The 21,463-nt window shown below is 39.7% G+C and overlaps 2 protein-coding genes and 1 long non-coding RNA gene across 3 annotated transcripts in view; 1 reads left to right on the forward strand and 2 right to left on the reverse strand.

Moving 5' to 3' along the window:
• Positions 1 to 21,463, reverse strand: part of LOC124155763 (nucleoredoxin-like) — a 505,092-nt gene that overhangs the window by 271,779 nt on the left and 211,850 nt on the right. The gene's annotated exons all lie outside the window — the stretch shown is intronic.
• LOC124155766 lies at positions 12,596 to 13,418 on the forward strand. Its single transcript, XR_006864230.1, has 3 exons — positions 12,596 to 12,735; positions 12,823 to 12,908; positions 12,998 to 13,418. It is a non-coding gene; the product is annotated as an uncharacterized LOC124155766 (long non-coding RNA).
• On the reverse strand, positions 13,488 to 15,715 carry LOC124155765 (putative nuclease HARBI1). Its single transcript, XM_046529851.1, has 5 exons — positions 14,823 to 15,715; positions 14,612 to 14,744; positions 14,358 to 14,487; positions 13,948 to 14,194; positions 13,488 to 13,775 (listed from the first exon to the last, which is right to left on the reverse strand). The coding sequence occupies exons 1-5, from the start codon at positions 14,945 to 14,947 to the stop codon at positions 13,640 to 13,642; spliced, it is 771 nt and encodes a 256-aa protein (XP_046385807.1). The 5' UTR covers positions 14,948 to 15,715; the 3' UTR covers positions 13,488 to 13,639.

Here is a 21,463-nt window from a genome sequence, read left to right on the forward strand (position 1 = left end):
TAGAATGCAAAAGCCAGTGATTTAATTTCGAAAAAAAGACAAGCGATGAGTGCTTATTATTGCGAGTGAAAAGAGGAATCCGTTACCTGATATAAAAAGGAGGCAGATGGAGAGCGTGCGGATGATATGTGAAAAGAGTAATGAGAAAACGGCGCTTAGGTGAGGGATTAGGATGTTAGATGAATGGGAAAAGAGATCAGAAGAAGTCGGTTTTACTCTTCGGTTCTACTAGTTCTACTTCGGTTCTACCTTAGAACCCAGAACCGGAGAAGAAATCGATAAGTTACGAATTAAAATCAACGAAAACCAATGTGTGACTAGTTCACACCGTGAAAATGAGAATTCTCTCAAAAATCTGGTGAAATAATGTTCTGTGTCATGATTCAAGTCTCGCCAATTAACGAAATGTATTTTTAATTAAACGCCATTTTTTTACTCTGGGGCTAAAACGATGTCATTGAGATATATTGACGTGAAATAATTACCTAATCATGATGCCTAAAATTTAAATATCATGTATTAAAATATCATGAGTATTATTACGTGTATTTGGGTACAATCCTCCGTACTAATCCCCTACTTGATTAAAAGTAACATAGAATTGATTGTAACACTGACAAATAGCCTGGTGTGAGAGAGGTGAATAAACTGACTTCATTTACATACTTAGTACGCCTGATACGCACAGAAATTCCATGGAATTGTCAAAAAGTCAAAATTCGCATTCAATGCAATGCATCATATTTACGTAAAAAATGTTAATATTATAAAATCATGCAAAAGTATTGAAGGCCTTTTAACGCGCTTTAACATAGTCTCACGTCTCATAATTCATTCATTCAATGATTCACTGGAAAATATTACAGACAGATGAAATTATATTCTTTTCGAAATATACACAGCCATTAGATATGAACGCTTCCTGCCATAAGAAACGAATATTTAAGCACAAAATTAAGAATCAAAACCGAGAAACCAAGCCGAAAGGCGGGCTAGTACGAGCGGAACCAAGGTTGATCTGAGGTTTCCGCGGCGTTTCTTCATATGAGTCTTGGCTTCCGGGCGTTCTAAACGGGCCTTCTAAAAAAAATGGACATCTAAACGCGGAGGAACGCCCGGAAGCCAAGCCTCATGCGGAACCAAGGTGTCCTAGTTGATTGAGTGCTTGGCCACCGACCAGGGAGTACCCTGTTCAAATCACGGGTGAGCATTTGCACACAATCATCATAAATACTCAAAGTGTGAGGTGGCCCAGGGATAGGGACCCCCTTTGCCCTCGGTATGTCATTTTTACACGCCTGTGGTTTAGTCTCAAGTAAACTCTATCCTAACCTAACTGAACTAACTTTCTAATCGAATCACTGAGTGAGTGAACGCACCGGTTTATTTTATTTTATATAAAATTAAACAAATACTTTCTCGTAGCCTGAGAAACTAGAAAAAAATCTAAGCGTTCCTCAGCCTCAAATAAAATGATTGCAATATCACATAACACCACAATCCCTGGAGCCTGATTCACCTTCTTCCACCCTCTTAGCATCTTTCCCACCTGCAATGCCTGCTACTTCATTCGACGACGCGACGCGGCGCTGCAACCTGCTACCCAGATGGCGCCGTTAAGAATCATAAAATTACACTGCCACCTCCTCTGCTGTGCTCCAGAGCGTGGTCCATTCTCGTCGGGGACAAGCAAGGTGCCGTGAAGAGGGCTCGCGGCGGGAGGCGGCGGAGGAGACGCCCGCCTTTACCCCCCGTGGCTTCCCAGGGGACACCCCGCCCTTCATGCGACGCCATTCGAGACGAACGAATAGATCGCATTTGCATACCTGCGGTATACTCTCGCAAAGACACGTGTCGCACCCGACGGGAACATGCACTCCGACGAATTGAACGAGAGCGAAGGACAAAAGAGGGCGGAACGGAGTCGAAACACGATTGAAACAATGACTTAGCACATATAGAAAATGCATGCTGTTGGAAATGAATTTTGAGACGCTTTTAGGTCTCAGAATCTCAAGCCAACTTTTGAGCATATGATCAACTGGAAATTTCATGCTGCCAAATCTGTTTCATTTCAGAAGATTTTGAACAGGAATTAAATTACATGTTAGTTCCAAATAAATTAAATAATAATTAAGTGTGAGATAGATAGTGACACAGCACGAGGAAAAACTGTGATTTTATAGCTAAAAATAGCATTTTTGCTAACTCCAGTATAAATTACGCAGGCGATAACGCTATCTCATTTAGGGCTGATAATTTGCTAATCTATTTTTTTTTATTTGTAAGAAATCTCCCCAAATGTATCTCCTTTTTTTACCTTTATCAGAAAGAACATGAATATCAGTTGAATTTAATCCTGGTTTGTTTAGCAGTAAGAGCCGTAAGACTTCAAAAGTATTTCATAATTTTTAGATTTAACGTATATAAAATTATTAACCAATCGCATATAACAATATTAACAGTAGCGAGAAGTGCGCGTTACCGTATCTTACTTTTGAGCATTAAGTAACATTAAAATTACAATTTTATGGGTCGCCAAAAATGTCCTGATGACCTCAAGCGCTCACACATAATCACGGGAAATGAAGCCAAGCCATGCCACAATTATGTTTCATGTGTTATTTTATTTATAAATAAATAGAATTGGACATTTTAAAAACCGGATATAGCGGGTAAGAAAATTATTTGGAATGACTTCATATACCTTTACTGAGCATGCACGCTACCCTACTGTGTTAATGAGACGACAAGACTATTTTACCTTTTTTTATTTATCCTCTGCGCTGCGAAAAAAGGTCATTTACAACGCATGATGACCGCAAACACCCACGCCATAGCGAGGAAAAATCCAACCAGGCGGGATTCGAATTCGTGACCTTCGATTAGGCAGGCGAGAACTTTACCCCGCCGCAATCCAGGACAAAAATGATTTTCCGGTACCGGGAATCGAACCCGGGCCTTCCGGATATCCTAACCACTAGACAATACCGGAGACAATTCATGGCAAGGGATTCAGTAGTGAGCAATATCGATGGTGATTACCTACACTAGTCTCTCACAATTTATAGACGAATTGATTAAAGTTGAGAGTGTATCATCCTCATGAACATCGAAAACCCTGAATTTTGCATCATACCAGAAACCTCTTCATTGCGAGGGAGACCGGAGTTAATAGCAATAAGTAACGTGTCTTAACAGTAAAACTATTTTGAAATCACATTTACCGCCATAAGGTCAGTGAATACAAAAAACTCAAAAGTTCCTCGTCCACTCAACGCGATCTCTTGGGGGTAGATTTGATTTACATCAATAAAAAGTGCCCTCGGAAAATTTTTCATAATTGAACACACTGCAAAGCAATGAAAATAAATTAATGAATGACAATAATAACACCTTGCATACCTTTGCTAGCCAGGGGAAAATAGCTGGTGAAGCTTTCATATCGAATCCATAATTCAGCCAGCTTCCTTCGACTATTGCTCATCAATATATTCTCAAAGATCTGTTACGTATCTCAACTCCATTTTCAGGATCACACTCACCTGAAAAGACAAAAAAAATGCATATGAAATATATTCCCTTTTAAATGTTGTTTAAAAGTGACACATACTCTGACATAGTGTAATGAAAATAGCCATGAAAAATTAACAGCATATTATTTTGAAATTTCTTTGACATTAACAAAATTGCATTTTATCTCTCTGACGACCACAGTATATATGTGGGGGCCAAACATTTATTTCGCCATTTCAAACGCACGAAGAATTGAAGGACCGAATTTAAGTCAAGTCAAGTAATTTTTCCGAAGTGAATTTCATCTTTTGGGGTAATATATAATCCCGCGTGGAAGTGACTCTCGATGGGTACAAGTCATGTCTTCACCTACAAAAATTTTGAAACAGAATAATTAGGTACTGGTACTCTATCGGTTAAGATAGGTTAACACGGATCATTTTGCGAATTACTCCAAAAATAAATAGGAACACTAAAAAATAATCCACCCCCGACTCCACCCCAAACCCCTTCTATTACCTCCCCTACTGGTCCCTAGCAGGTATAAATTCAGGTTGGCCCGATTATTGTCTTTGTACTCGAGAATGAGCGTCGAAACGCGTCGTACCAGCAAATAAATTCAGCGAAAATTTACAAAGTGTGTTTATATTCATTCAACATTAATTTTCACTCAGTTGAAGTGAATCTATAGATTTCGTCAGGAACATTAAGGCCTATTCTCTTTCATTCTATCTATTATTCCAAACCTATTCCTACACCCTCCTCGCTAACCTAATATTCCCTTGTACATGACTTATATCATCTCCTCCTAGAAGCTAAGAACTCGCTCCATCCACAACGCGAACTCCGTTTCTCTTATAGATGTTTCCTCCCATCGCTTATCATGTCTTGCACCGCTTCGTTCCTCTTCGCCCACTTCACCTGAAGCAGGAAAGTAGGTTGTGTTAACATGGAGAAATTACGAAGTATTCCGGCAGTCTTCCATCCCTTCATGGGCTTCCCTCTTCAATTCGCAATAAGGCCTATGGGCGGATTTAGGGGGGGACACGTGCCCCCCCCCCAACACGCTCAAAAGCTAGATAAAATTTTTAATATAGTTGTCATTACGTTCTTTTTATTTTGTGTATTACGGAGCCTCAATCATTGAATTTAATATTAATTACTTTCACGTCCAAATAAAGAATATTTTTACAGTAATTGTTGTGTTTTGTTTTTAATGTCAAATATAAGAGGACCTGGCAAACCCTTGTGCTCCCCGCAGAAAAAAATCCTGGCCCCGCCCCTGATAAGACCTATTCCCCTTCATTCTCTCTAAAAATTATATTCTCTTCCTTCCTCTCCCTTGTTCACCCATCATTCTAACCTCTAGCACTGTTTCCAACATCCCCTCCCCGCTTGGTACTCGCTCCATCCAAACCTTGTTTATTCCGTATCTCGTCTAGAAGCTACCTCTCCTCATCCCCTATTTCACACTTCGTCGTATTTACTCCTCTCCGTTCACTTCACCTTCTCTCCTTCTTTTCCACACCCACATCTAACACGCCTCCGGTCTTTTCTCGTCCTACATCCTAAGTGTTCTTGTTTCCGCACCGTGAAGCGCATGTACTCAGATTTTTTCCTTACCTTTCCTTGCCACTCTCACCTAACTACCTCCTCATTAGCTCTTTCCTATTCATAGACGCCTCCTATGCTATCGCAGTTCTCTTCCTCTTTTCCTTACCGTTACGTCCGTTTTCATCTAATGTGCTTCCCATATAATTGAACTTTTTACTCTGCTAATTTTGTGCCAAACAAACAAATGAAGTGCGAAGAAGTTTTGAGTGAAATTTTGCCCCTATGAAAATGAAATGATTTCAAGCGAAAGTAAATATCTCGATCGAAGATATGCTACAATAATGTAACGGAATGTCGCGGTTGAGGATGTGGTCGGGCTAAAAAGCTTCAGCAAAGAGCAAACTCTTCAAAGCACAGCCTGTGAGTTTCAGCTAAAGGAATGCTGTAAAAAGGCAGGAAAATAAAAAAAGAAGATAAGAGAGACGATTTGAAGGAGGTAGGGTAGGGCTGAGTAAATGGTCGGCTGATGGACAGCTTCAGTCCCATTGTTCTCATTCCTAATCGGCCGGAATGCAAGATGAAGGGAAGGTAGCGGTAGAATTGGATTTCGACGTCGTTGGCCCTCTGGGAGGTTTTTTTTCTTTTGTTTTTCAGCAAGAAGAAGAGGAGAGTGGATGGCACATGGCGAAGGAAAAGAAAGCAAGTAGGCGAAATATGGAAAACCGAAAAAAAATTTCAGAATCTCAGGGTAAACTCATGCGAGAACAAGTTTCGGCAACTTCGCGTGGAAACCAACGAACATTGAGATGGTGGAATATCAGTTCGCGTGATGGATTGATTCCAACGATAACGTTAGCTTACGTGCTGCTTATTACGTCTGGAAATTAAATTGTCACTAAAAGAAACACTCGAGGAGAAGGAGAAGTTTAAAATGAATTGTATTTCATAAGTATTATGTACCAATTTTTTTCAATTTCCCAAAATATTACCAAATTTTGGGTTTCTATTTTGACTTCGACTTTCGGTTACTATTAAGCCATCTTGAGTACTCCTGAATATATATGTAGCCGGCTTCGGTGGCGGTGGGGGAAAGTCCTCGCCTGACAAACCGTGGGTCGCGGGTTCGAACCCCGCATGGGTAGGTTGTCCCTATCTAGGGCATGGATGTTTGTGACATCCTTTGTTGTAAAAGCCTCTATGTGCTGTTTACGGGGAAGTTGAGATTAAAGAAATAAAAACTGAGATTAAAATATTTTATCGGCCCTCGTTCTGGGTGTTATCACATCCCATCCTGAACCACGGTCATCACCACTTTTGCATTGAAAGTGAATGCTACACCAACGATGGTATATTTTTCTGGCAACTGGCCGAATAAAGTAATGTCTTGAGGTGAAATACCATCAATATAGTAGTAATTTGGGAGCGTAGTACCCAAGTGAGTAGTGCAGTAATAGCCACATCCGATAGTACATACATATTCCACTAACAATATCACCTATTTTACTCACCAATATAGCTTGTTCTCTTCATGTAACAGGGAGAGAACTTTTTCATTCATTTTTTTATCCATTTATCTCACCATTACTCTCTTCCATATCGATATTTTGAGAGGTACTAACCTAGGTAATTCATCATACTCGTAATCATATCGCTCACCGCCATTTTCAGGCACATTCTCCCATTTAATTTTCCTTTCATCTATTGCTAAAAACTTGTTTAACATAAGCATTAGCAGCCAGATTTCAATTCCTGATATCCGCCCTTCACTGTCGGATTTTCTATTTTTTTCTTCGATGCCCTAAAAATATCCAAGGCCTGAATAAATTTCTGCTGAGATTGTTCTTCACAAAAAAAGTCTAAAGAACCGATTTAAGAATTATTTATGCAACGTGCGCTAGTAATTAGGCCTCTATTTGCAGTCATGACTCGACGTCAAACACTCAACGGGCGTAAGTATTTGTTGAGTTTTAACTATAATTTGAGGATTCGTTCATGACGGTCTAATTCAATACTTAAAGCCAGCCGAGCTTCACGACGCGGAATATCACAAAGACAAGATAAAGCCATAAAGAACACGTCCACGGGGAGTATGCTCAATTCTGCTGGCGGAGCGGAATGCAGGGATAGGACGACGAGAGAGAGAGAGAGAGAATTTGGGCTATATTTGAACATGGCGTAAACACAGTGACAGCAGAACCACAGCGAGCGGCGTGCGAGTTTGATAGCGGAGGGCAATGCATCCCCGACACCGCCTCCATTCAAACGCTTAATTCAATCAGCGACGGAACAGACCTGCGGAAGGCACCGTTACAGAGGAGAAGAGAAGATGGGGAGAGGTTGAATTGGAGAGCCGAAACCAAATGTTTGCGCGTTTGGAGGGAGAAAGACGATGAGGAGGATGTTGTCTCTGGTTTTCGGCGAGGACACGCTCACGTCTTTCTTCCCCGGTAATCACCTCAACGACTCCAGTTAATTAGCCACAAAAACCTTCCCCCACCAACGCTTAACACCAGCGCATTTCGTAATTGCGGCCGCGAGACTACCATTTATGAACATTTAAGAGGGTAAATAAGTCGCTTTTCAGGCTCTTTCGCATAGAAAGGCAGCCACAGGAAATAGCTGATGCATCAGTTAATTTAAGTTACTAGATGATAATAGCTTACGTAGCCTTTTGTCTTTAGTATGTGCATTGAATCTCGATAAGAGGAATCAAGCAAATAGGATATCTACAACTAGGGAGGATTCAATAATTAAAAATACTCAACACTGTTTGCAGGAGTTCATAAAAAACTTCTGTGTGCATAAATGTGCGATTCTAAAAGTCAGGTGCATGATTAACAACAACCATGTAGATTCATTTTGTATTTACAATGTGGCTGAGAGTGTAAATCGAAATCAGACGGAAATGAATCTAATTTCGGAGAAGTTCACGATTAGAGCCATCAAAGTCTATTTTCAGCAGAGAATATTAATTTCTGCCCGACCCATGAAAAACGTGAAGTTATTTTTATTAATATTATTTCCATAATGGAGGCGCGCGAAATCGCCGGCTTTTAATTACGGCAATATTGATGTGGTCATTAATGGGCTACAGGACGACAGCGAGGATATCGAGGGAGCAATGGATTCGGCAGAAAAATAAGCATACTGACAGAAACACCGCCAGTAGATTACTATCGGTCGTGCGCTTTCACGTCCTCTGAGTAATGTGAGATGAAAATAAAGCGTCACCCCCACACTTCGCACGCAGCAACGGGCCCTCACGAGTCGATGGTCAGCTTTGCAATTAATCATCTGGGAGATTTATTTCCGCAAGCCCCACGGATCAAAGTTACTGTTACTGGAATTTCGCACGTTGGCTAACTTATGAGGGAAATTGGACGTGGATGAATTACCACCGAAATGGGGTCCATCGTTGAAGCAATTTAAAAATATCGCCACGTAATTATCCCCGAACATATTAACCATATTTATCATCATATCACAGGCAACGCCTCGATCGACGCACTGGATGTGTGATCATTAAAATGGAAATGCTTCTTGACCTCAAGGCCTCATAGGTTCAGTATGCCCAGTAAAACTCGTAGGAGAAAAAGGCACTGCGATTAGCTATTTAAGTAAACATGTGAGTTTTTTAAGTTGCAAATTGAAATAATGAGATAGTCACCTAAAACAAACATACAACAGGGTAAATTAACAAGAATTCACATCATTAGGGTCTCCAGCTATGACCTAAAATCGAGACAATTCATTGAGTCGACAGGAAAGGATTTTCACCGAAAAAACGCTCTTCTTTCAGCCAATTATTCCAAAAATGCTAAATATGGAAGACTAATATCGAGTATAAATAAATATCCCGAAATAAAAACAGGAATTCCGTTTAACCGGACCAACGTAACGGTTTTCAAGTAATTTCGCAGCCGAGAGAATACATTCACAGGCTACCCTTCCCGATGAATCAAGTCAACGTCAGCAACACAGTGGTACAGATAACAGCAAGTAGGGCCATCAGTTACTTACTCTCCAGTTATTTTAGCCGATTGACCAAGCGATCAGTGAGTTCTGAACGACAGCCTCGTAAATTACCACTGCACTCCAGTTCAATCGAGTTCTCTCCCGAGCAAACGCCGGATACAGTCACTCCGTCGTACAGTGACGCCAAAATCGCCTGACCAAAGTCTAAAACAGCTTTTAAGAGAGCTTTTAGCTTCTTGAAAATTTGTAAAAATGATTGGTGATCAAAAAATGGTAAGTTATTTTTCATAGGTATCACTTGTTACCTAGATACAGAGGCACAAACACAAACAAATTTCCAGAAAAACGGCCCGCTCTCATTTTTCTTCGAAAATTCTAAAAAGTTAAGCTGGCATATGAATAAAGGAAGGATTTTCATGAAATAAATAAAATAACCATTTATAAATGTAATCTGTATTCTGCACAATTTTCAGACATTTTTTTACAATTTTTTTAGTAATTTTACGTTACAAAATGGCAAACCTTTTTTCCAGGGAAAAGTTTACATAAAGTAGACAATATAATTCATACGTTTGGAAAAAAAAGGCATCGGGAAACTTCGTCAGAGTGCTAAATGAAGACATTTCTGGATTATTAAATGAAGATATTTGAAAAAAAGTTTGCGACGCCGAGAAAAGCCTACATTTTTCTACTCTGCGTCGCGGCTCAGCTCCGCGCCGCGAAATCTCCAAGTACCGTGACCCATTCGGATTGTTTATGGTCAGTGGGCATTGAATTGTTGAATTGGAATTTTTCAAACCTATGAGAGTTGTCCCTTATATTGAAATAATTTATACCGTAGATTTTTTGATGATTGAGTGGTTAATAGGTCGTTGTAAATCTTGATAGAATGACAGCAATAAAAGGAATTTTCGACGGATTTCACAGTAGGTGTGCTTTTAAAGAAACAATGAATATGCAACCGAAATGCTGCAATACTAGGGAAGGATACTAATTGCATTAATTTGTTCTTAGCTCCAAAATTTTCAGATACGAAAATATACATCACGATGATAATTCTAAATTTACATTGACTTACAAAAATCGGTCCTTGGTGGCTGAAATATTGGGCATTTGAGCTCCTTCAAAATCGTTCTGTCCGAGAGGACTTTAAGGCCGATTTTTCTTCATCATCGCATTGAAATACGACGAGATGATAAGAGTACCTTTCGTCGGTAGCGTACACAAAACAGCAAACTACATAAATAGCCTTAACCGGTATTCTTAAAACACTGCAGTCACCTAATTTTAGGGTCCTCCATTCTCCTATGCCAAGCGTGACTCCAAAGTTCCGAGTCAATGACGAAGCACATCCGACTCGTTCGTGTACATCTTCGACACGCTCGTCTTAATTCCGAGCTTGATATATTTCTGGATGTGAGCAGGAACGGACGAAACTCCTCGTGACTTTTAGGGAGAATGCAGGTGCTTCCTTCCAGAGGGGGTCGGCCTCCACCGCGGTCCACGCACCTGTCGTCCGTCCCCCAGACAGAGGAGGGAATCGATGACAAAAACGCCGACTCTTCCGCGTCACTCGCTCCATTCGGAGTTTCCCAAGCTGGTGGCTGAGCAAAGGGGAAAATACTTTGGCGGGCCAGCGGCCAGGAAAGAAATCGGGGATCAAAATTGAGTGGGTTGGAAGCCAAGGGGTACAAGTGATTTCACTTTTCTATACAGAGTTAGGTACAGAAATTAGGTATAGAAAACAAACGAGATCAATTAGATACTTGGTACTGCATTTGATTTTCCACTCGATGTCAGCACAGAACAGAGATTCGCTCAATTCCCTTGGCAACCAGGTTTTTGTGTATTTATTCTAACCATTAACTTCACCTAACTCTGGGCACGTTCCGAAATTCACTGGCAGTACTGACAGTGCTGCCAAACCGTTTCAAAATCAACTGGCAGTACGGTACAGTAACCGATGACGTCAGTCGTTTGATGAGGTTCCCTACAGTATATAATCTTTGTTCCCTACTGTAGACTCTACTGTGGCTACTGCAAGCCGAGAGGAGCAGTAGCGGCAGTAAGCAGACGGAAGCCGATGTTCACCTGTTTTTGGAACACAGCAACCCCTTTGTTTAATAACATATGGTCTATTCTGTATCTTGGGGGCGCTTTATTGCGCCGCCGCTATTTCCCTCTTTCAAATGGCATCGATTTTGATTCAGCAAATAGCATCGCGTTATATTACGCCGATTTTGAGGGCGTAATATATCGCCCTGATGCTATATGTAGTCGGTATGAAAAACATCGTAGGGCAAATGATACAAGCCGTGTGCTTCAGAAAGTTATTAACAAAAACGTAATTATTAGAGAGAATAATAACTATAATTAATTTTTATTTATTAATATATCATTAAAAAGCTGGTATTAACAGCCAATTTTAGATATTATGATATTACCTGTTGATCCAAATCCAAGTTGACAAATGACAATCGAAAACGGTTGTGCGGCAACACAAACGACGAAAGTCAATAAACATAAATATCTAGCGGAAAATTGAAGTTGAGATACATAATGGAAAGGTAAGTCATTATATATTGACTTCGGAATTAATATTATGTGGTATTTATGCTGAACTACGAATGTATTTGCAATAATTAATGATATATGGGAAAAATTATAGCAACAAAGCAAGGGCATTTAAGATGACGCAGAAACAAACTGCGACATTAGCTAACTACATGAGCGACCATCGCGAGTTCGCCCTTGGTAAATTTCATGGGCCAACAGGAAGAGCCGACCATCAGAAGCTCTGGGAAGAGCTGGCTGATATTCTCGCGCTGCACGGACCGCCTAAAACACTCGACCAATGGAAAAAGGTACGATCTCTCACGCATTGTCGAATTTAATCATTTATATGAAATAATATTGATCTTACGTGATATGATTTAGGCATGGAAGGACCTGCGTGGAAAGGCGAGGCAGAAGAATGCCCGTGCATGTGCCGATAGGCTGGCCACGGGAAATAAAGAGGTCAGAATTGTGTATGACTATGAAAAAAATAACAATTTAATAACTAACTCAATTATTAACTGTTTGGTATTCCATTATAAGATTTCTTGGTTATTCAACTGTTACTTATGCCACCACTTTGGTTTAGTCCATTATTATTTATGGTTATAATTATACAAATTACACTGATGATGTAGCAACAGTTATTTAACCAAGAAAAATTAAAATAATAATTGCTCTCCGTTTGTATTTTATGCTGGTTTATATGTTTTTTTTAAGGGTCACACCCCTATATTAAGTGACATTGACAGTCTTATTTTGTCAATAATTGGCAAGCAGACATCGACCCCCTTAATTGATGTTGGTGCCAACTTGGAGGGTGATGCACCACAAACAGTTAGTACCATATATATGAATTTCATATTTTTATTGGTTTGCATTTGACAATCACAAAGCAGAACTTATGTTTTTCCAACAGATTAATGTTGACATAGACGTCATTGATGATGATATTGGGGATATGATTAACGAGGTAAGAGCATAGTATACGTTATATAAATAGTAGATGTTAGCTGTAACCAGCACTATCCACTGCCTTTCTTTCTTAGGTTACTGTGCAAAGTACTTCTGAAAAGCAGCTGCAGCATCAGCTGGAAGAGGCACTGCCTTGTACATCCACATTAAGTTATGAACGTAAGAAAACTATCTTCTTTACTTTTAGAAAATATAATTTATGTAAAATTGCAATCAAAATTGAACTATGGTGATATTATTTCACAGGCAGTCACCAGAGAGATAAAAAAAAGTTAGGGGATATTGAGGCACATCTTCGCAGTGCCGACTCTTCCCAACTTAAGGTGTTACAGGTAGCTACGCCTTATGTCTAGAAACACTATGGTTGTTGATACTCCCCAGCCAAATTTTGATAAAAATTATTGCTTAAACTCCTGTGTAGGCCATTTCTGATAGCCTCACCAGTCTCACCCAGGGACAGGCAGCATTGCTTGACCTGGAGAGGCAGCGAATGGAAAAGGATGAAGCGGACAGAGTGCAACGAAGGGAGTTTGAGAAGGAGGTCCTGAGGCTTGAGGGTGAACGCTTACGGAGGCATTCAGAAATAGTATCCGCTCTGAAGGATTTAGTAAGTACTCAAAGCCAGTTAGTGGAAGGGCATGGGAGTGTACAGGTAATGGAGTTTCCCTTGGAGGAAGTCTAGAGTGTATAGCTTAAATGTGTATACACATATATGTTTATTGCAGAGTTCATTTCATTTTTATGTCAATCGTTCATTGTACCAAAAGTTAATTTCATTGGTTAAACAATTTTTGTTATTCTAGTTAGTTTCATATATGTAATGGAGAAAGAGTAGAAGCACATTGTCACAAATATTGTAATTTTTTATCAATAAACTAATAATTTGTTATAAAAATGTGTTTAAATGTTTATTCTAACAACCATAAATCCTGAACTCTAAAGGGAAGCAGAAAAAAAGCTCAATGTTGGGAGCCCAAATGTAGAAAATGACTTTGTTGGACTATATAATATGTATAAAAAGGCCACTTAAAAGGTAATGGAATGAAAAATTTCTAATTTAAAATTATATGGTGAAATAACGTTGGATGATATTCATCTGCCTCCTCCTTGCTATGGTGAGTTGATCTCCCCCAAACATGTCTCCCCTCTGGCCATTATCTTGTAAATCTTCAAAGACTTCATTTTCTGGCAGTGGAATTCTGGAATCCAAAACAGTTATAATTTAACACCGCATGATGCAATACTACATGTGACTAGAACATAAATGTGTACATGCTGTAGTAGGCTTTCTAAGTATGCAGCATCAATACTTCAATACCATTTCAATATGTTCATTGAAACTACTTAGAAGAATAGTCATAACTGTCATACCGATGGTGCATCATTATGTTGTGCAGTATTGCACAACAAACAACAATCTTGGATGCCTTCTCTGGGGTGTAGTGCAAAGTTCGGTCTTTCAATAGGCATCTCCACCTTGCTTTTAAAACTCCGAACACCCTTTCTATTTTATTCCTTGTATGGCAGTGGGCCATGGTGAATCTGTATTCCGGAGTTCCCTCCTCAGCTTGGGGCAGTGGAGTGATCAACCATGGCTCCAATGCATACCCAGAATCTCCTGCAGATGGCAAAATATAAAATCATCAGTAATTGGAACTTTACTTAGCTGATTGATTATTATGATAGTTGGGAAAACACGTGTATTTTGATCACTATAGTGATCAAAATACACGTGTTTTCTATAAAATTTCTTTCTGTTTTAAATAATATATTAAACCCACCTAGCAAAAAATATCCTCCATCAGTGTTTCTCATTATGTTCTTTAATTGGCAGAAGTTCCATATAAATTGGTCGTGTACAGACCCAGGGTATGTGACCACATTAGTTATTACCATTCTATCATCACACGTCTGGAATTTTTCAAAGAGAATTACTTTAAATTTATATTAATCCAATTACTTAAAATTCCTTCGAAGAGCAATGAAACAGAATGTTTGTTAAGGAAATATAATGAAATCAATCTGAATTTCTCACCATCTGTGTATTAAGAGAGAAGTAGCCTTTTCTGTTCCTATATCCTTCTGCATGAATGGCAGGAGTGACGATGGAGATATGGGTGCAGTCAATTAACCCAACTATTCCGGGAAATCCAGCATTAGCTCTAAATCTGAAAACGAAATAACTGGAGAGTTAATAAAAGTGGAGAGAGTCATTTTTTCAATGCATCATAATGAATGTACCATACCTTTCTTGTACCGCCGCCATTTCATTGTCTGTTTGGGGAAAATTAATCCACTGGTGTAGGCGGTCGCAGATACTGGAAGTCACTTTGGTGACACACCTGCTCACAGTGGGCTGGCTCACTGCCATTAAAAAGTCCTGCCCAACCCCTCTTTGGTACGATCCTTCCGCCAGAAATCGCAAGGCGACTAATACCTACACAAATGAATTTAAAATCTTTGCTGAACATATTGCATGACAATCGAAGTTCACAATTTGGTTAACCCACATCTAAAAAATTGTTAATATTTTCTAATGAAAATGAACTTATAAATTCTATCTTCTAATTGATTTAAAATCTTTTCATTTACTTGCGTATGTGTTCTTAAGCCACTACGACGTATTCTTGACAGCTCCGGTTGCAATTGCTGACACAAGTAAATCGCAATCTCCTTACTTACGCGAAAATATCGAGTGAAGTCCTCTTCTCTAACCTCAAAGGGATTGGAGTGATCCCTGATCATTCTCCTCTCCAAGCGAAGAAATCGCCTTTCCCTTAAATATATTTCACGAGCGATCTGTAACCACACTAATCGACGGGCCATATTTGTATCTTTCACAATCTATCTCGCCCTTCTCTAAAATAAATTTCGCGCGATGTGTGGAACCGACGATCTTCGCACTCAATTGTTTCATTGAAACAATTGAGTGCGACGATCCGCGCATTAAAAATGCCCTGGTAGGGGGCCGCTATCGGAATAACGCAAGCCAAATGCTGGCGTTATTGTCGATGCTATAAAGCGACCCCAAATTCCGCCCAGGGGCCGCTATTTTCAGATAGTGAATCGGGGGGGCGTAATATTGCGCCAGAAATAGCATCTTCGTCGTGATAGCGGAGCCGCTATCTGTTACAGAATAGGCCTGATGGTGCACAATTAAATTAAGTATAACGGACATAATTCATAACATATTCACGTAAGTTGACAAAAAGAAGTCTAATTTCCACTTATAAATATGTATTGGATGTGAAAATGGCAAGTTGTGCGCAAATGAATGTCTGATTACCTATATGAAATATTTGGTTCGCTAACTTCGTGTGATTTACCGATGGTGTCCTGAATTATGACTCGTAAATTACAGTGGTAGATAAGAAGCAATTCCTTAAGACTTCAACGCAAGAAACTATTATTGTTAAAATTACGTTTTCAACGCATGTATGTGTATCATGTGTTACATAAATGTGTGGATAAACTTTCTTGATTTCTTTCATCAATGCAATGCATTGATACATACGAGTTTCTTTTTCCACCATACCGTTTAATGTGTGAGCATAATAATAACCTAAGTATTGGCAAAAGCAATTTTAACTACACGTTGGCAATTCGTCTCCCTATACTACATTCTTCTACCAAATTAACTGCACGCATGTTATCGTCTGCTTAGCTCTTTATACTTATAAACTAATTAGAAAAAGAAAGTCTGACGATAAAGAGAAGTAACCAGAGCAATATATTAAATGCGGATCCTCACCCGTATATACACTCACCCCTCACTAAATAATGCAATCGACATCGAAAAAAATACCTATTTTCAATAACATAACAAGCATTTAATAACTGGCTATTTGGGAACAATCTATTTTAATTATTAATCACATTAAATCCTCATGTAATGAGAATCGATCGCCATTTCAATCGTATTAAGTCCCAACAAATTCTGCGGCGTTCCTGAAATATTTAAATACCTATTTAATTTGGCATGAGCATCTTAATGGGACAACTGAAACACTCGGTAAGGCAGAACGATAAAAGCGGATAAAGAACTCTCTCTGTAGAAAACTGGAATGTTAGCCGAGGAAAGCGTTTCCGTGCGATCCATAAAAACAAGGATATTATTCTTCCTTCACGGAGGCATTTGTCGACCGTCCACTTCTCTTCATCCTAACGACTTCCCTCGAGTTCCCTGAACATAAACGATCGTACGCTCGGCCTTCGAGGAGAAAATGGGCTGTTCGGGTGCCCGAGGCGAGACGAGCCCGGCGCGACGTAATTTGAATAATCCAAAAGTGCCGTTAAACAAGCCGCGCGATTCTGAATCGCCCTCATCGGAACATGCGCAAGTCGTTTTGATGTCACAGCCGCTCCGAGAGTTGGATGGCCACTAGGCCGGCCCTTATTTTTCAGAATTGAGAAAAGTTATGTTTTCCTATTGCCTATGATAGGCAATCGTTAGTAAGTAGTAGTCGAATGTTCTGCCCACCTTGCCTTCTTGCCTTGTTTTCTTGAAAATTTCTGGATAATGCCATATCAGGATATTTATTTTTGAATGTTATCTACTTTACATTTACTAAAAAAGTGAATCGAATTTAAACTGCGCAACTTAATTTTTTTCTCTTCTTTCGCATGCAGTCTAAGGGTTTTTTTTCAGTGGCCAATCGATAGACTGCATGCGAAAGAAGAGAAAAAAATTAAGTTGCGCAGTTTAAATTCGATTCACTTTTTTAGTAAATGTAAAGTAGATAACATTCAAAAATAAATATCCTGAAATGGCATTATCCAGAAATTTTCAAGAAAACAAGGCAAGAAGGCAAGGTGGGTAGAACATTCGACTTACTAACGATTGCCTATCATATAGGCAACGTAGAACTCAACCCAGTGGAACACCCGAGACCCTTCACCGATTTAAAAAAATCAGCAGAATAAATGTACCGACGCAATTAATCAAATATTTCGCTGGTATTTGCGACCGATTGGACATACCTGATATCCAGAATAGGAAAAAGGGAGGAACAACATAAAGGAGTTATTGGATAAGCTAGGGAATACCTAATGAAGCCAGCCACGTTTTCTCATAGGCTACAGCCAACTCGTTTTACTCTTACATCCAGGAATTTTACAACAGAGGGTTCTCCAATCGACCACTGAACGTGTTACCAACCGACGCGCATTAAAATTAATTAATAATATTCACCACTCGCGACGCTGACTGCAGAGCGACCCAAATTTCACGGAGAAATAGACTAAATAAAGGGATATCTTGTATGATATGTGGCACGACGCGGTGGAAGTTATTAATATATATTAAATGAGATATATTTCAATATTTACACTGAATTTATTCGAGTTCGACGAGTTGTTGTAACAACGAAACGCGTAGCGTTAAATTAAAATCCACAGGACGGACCGAGGTCTCTTCTATGAAGCCCTCTTGCGCACACTCATCACAGGGGAATACCAGCCCAGAGGGTGGTCATCGCACCGTGGAGAGGAAAACATTCTCCCATCCAAGTAGTACCAGAATTCCTCGGCGCACAAACTAGCTGTCAACTCGTCGGACGACTTGTCGCGCGGAGGAGAAATCAGAGGGGCTGCAATAGAATGAGGAAGGAGATAGAAAGGGGAAAGAATTCTAAGGGACGTGCAACGCAAATGGAAATTATTTTGAGGATTAAGTTGACCGATAAAATACCTTATAATTTAAAAAGTTTTTTTCCATGGCCAACAATCACTATTGTAGATCCATTGGTTGAGCCAGGCCGTTTGAAATAGAAAATGATAATATACTAATAATTATTCTTGATGCGAGGAGGGAACCTCAGGAATTTTTCTAAAGATAAATTATTTAATACGAACCGAGTTCTCACTACAATGTGTCATTATCAGTAGATCAAAACTTACAAACAAATAGCAAAGCAAAGAGAAGTTGATAAGCTTTCTTCATTATTTTTGAAACTAAAAATTAATAAAGGTATCAGCGCCAAGAAATCTCCGAAATCGGGATTCATTTAAAATTACGGACTACGGGTAAAACTGGAGGCCAATTAATGCCGGGAAAAAATCCTTGAAGTCGATTTTTCGATTGACTTCCCATTATCTATTTGGAGAAAAAAGACACTAACTCGCAAAGGAATATGCCGTGAGTGATGGATATTTTGTTTTTCCAACTGTGATTGGCAATCGGAAAGATGCCGAGGATGATTTCATGTATGATTTGAAAATACGCCCTACTCTCGCCTAACCTATCTATGAACTCCCATCTTTACCTTCCTCTTACTCCCCTCTTCAACTATCTTTTCCTGGTTTGTTTTTGCAGTTATGTTGGACTCACTTTACCCCACTCAAAAACCGCATTCATAAAGCCAGAGGGTCATCCTCATCCCAGATTGCCCTCACCCACGAGGAAATAATGAAAAATTAAAGGAAAATCTCCTTCACAACATTGACTGCAATATTAAAACTATATGAACGATTTTAAACGTACAAATTATCTTCTCTGTCATTCAAATGTTTATTTGTTTCCAGAATAATAGTCTTCTTATTCTTTCGTTAGTCTTAATCTTTATTCGCATGAATGATATTCGAATTTAAAACTAATGACTTGATTCGGTTATTTTACTCCACTTTGGTGATAAATATTTTTTTAACTGCCACAAGTGGAAAATTACAGGGAATATCTTCCTATTAACGCTGACTGCAATATTATGACTATATGAATGACATTAAGCCAACAAATCAATTTCCCGGTCAATAAGTGTCGAGAATTATAGTGTCTTTATTCACATAAATTATATACAAAATATATTTGCTATGGTAAAGCAAGGATAGAGGCCTTCGAAATTTGGTGCTACAGATGAATGATGAAGATCAAATGGATCGACCGAGTTAGTAACGAGGACGTCCTAAGAAGAGTAGGAGAGAAGAGAAGCCTCATGAAAACCTTAACAAGAAGACGGAACAACCTTATAGGCCACATCTTGAGACATGATGGCCTGCTGAAGACAATCATCGAGGGACAAGTGGCAGGCGAGAACGGAAAAGGAAGACCTCGAACAAAATATTACGAACAAGTAAAGAAGGATGGGAAAGAGAAGAAATACGTAGGTGTGAAAAGATTAGCTGATAGGAGAACTGAGTGGAGAGCTGCGTCAAACCAATCCTTGGATTGTTGACCAGTGATGATGATGAATGGTTTGTTATGGCTTTTTCGACTTAGGTGGTAAATATTGAAAATAAAACACCCAAAGAGTGTAGCCGCTTTGCATTACTTCACCCAAGGACTGACGTCTAAGTGTCATGCGGCTCAATTCGAAGACGAGCACCATGATATTCCTTTAATTTCGTGCAAGGGAGTGAGGCTGGACGTGCATATCTCTCCACTGAAACAACGACAACTGCCGAAACATGAGCTCCTTTGCGCGTTGATGTACGCACTCGTTTCCTCTCATTTCCCCTTTCATTTCAAATGGTCCACGTTGCATTGCTTTGTCCCTCGCCCATGGCGGGAGAGACAAGGGATGATGATTCCCCGTGACGCTTCCGCCCTGTAAAGCGCCAAAATGAAGAGAAAGTACGTTTTTGACCAGCGAAGAAGGCTCAGGGAATGAGTGAAGGATAAAAGGAGCGAGCGAGAGAGTAAAATGGAGACGGGAATGCATAAAAGGCGGAGCGCAACAACGGAGGTGTTACCACTTCCACTCATAATCTATTTATCTATGTCTATTAAAGAGGATTTTTGTTTGTCTTTTTACTATGTGTTTCCAAATAGCTGCACGGATTGCAACCAAAGTTAGTAAATAGGGGCATCTCATGATCCCGAACCCCGTAGTGCTACCTTCGGCTGCGTCCTTCGCGTCGTTTTCTCATGACCATTTGTTACGTAACGTCTTACAACTTCTCTGGTTGGACATCCTGCTGGGTAAGCACACTTCTTTACTCGCTCAAAGGGAAAAGATAACTCAAACTATACAACACTCAGAGGTGGATCTATGGGGGGGGGGGCTAAGGGGGCTTGGGCATCCAATTTAAACTAGATAGAATGGTACTTTTGTTCGGACCCGCAATACTTCTGGGAGCTTACCCCATACTTAGACCCCCCTTGTCCCTCTCCTGGATCCACTACTACACTTACCTAATAATCCTCTCGGAGAAAACCCTTTTGCCGGGGCATGAGTTCACAAGACGTTTTTGGTCTACACTCGTAGGGACACGCAAAGCTATCATGCTTTGGAGCGGGGTGTAAGCTGATGCCGTAAGCGTTATACGCAAAACGGTTTTTCCATTGTTTGCTGTTCAGTGTGCCTAAAAATCCTGCCATGTGACTATGAATTCCAAGCTACAAGTTTCCCACTTCTCTGGGAACTATCTTTCTCGAGCAACGCCGGGTGGCCTGTTAGTAGAAAATAAAATAAATAGACACCATCCATTGATTCCCGCGTTTCATATGGATCGTGTCAACATAGACCTCATGACAACATGGATGTGGGAAATACACAATGTATGGCCCACTTATGGGACACTTAGAAACATTTGAAGAACGAGCTCGTTCACAAATTGTATTCAACAGCCGACTGTGAAAGAGTTCGGAAAATAAAGGGACATGAAGCTACTTTCCTTCTTTCGATTCGTTGCCTTGCTTCTCAAGCAATTCGCGGTGAAGAATCGATTGCCTCAACCCTTTGGCAGATGACGCGCTACGTCCTATTAAGATGTTCTGACTCAACGAAATTCAAGATCCAACATTGCATGAGAACATACACTTTAAGTACATGAATGAAAAATCAAATTGAAGAAATTTTTTAGCTACTCAAAGTTACCTCATGAAAATTAAAAAATACTAACAGAAATTAGTAATGCCATAGATAGTAAAATAATAATTTATAAATTAAAA

This window comes from Ischnura elegans, chromosome 3, assembly GCF_921293095.1.
Source record: "Ischnura elegans chromosome 3, ioIscEleg1.1, whole genome shotgun sequence".
Taxonomy (NCBI): Eukaryota; Metazoa; Arthropoda; class Insecta; order Odonata; family Coenagrionidae; genus Ischnura; species Ischnura elegans.

Coding starts and splice junctions, on each gene's coding strand:
- LOC124155765 (XM_046529851.1), bottom strand. CDS start 14,947: ATGGCAGTGAGCCAGCCCACTGTGAGCAGGTGTGTCACCAAAGTGACT. Junction 14,488..14,611: donor TCTCTCTTAATACACAGATG/GTGAGAAATTCA, acceptor GAAAAATTCCAG/ACGTGTGATGATAGAATGGT. Junction 13,776..13,947: donor AACATAATGATGCACCATCG/GTATGACAGTTA, acceptor TTTGGATTCCAG/AATTCCACTGCCAGAAAATG.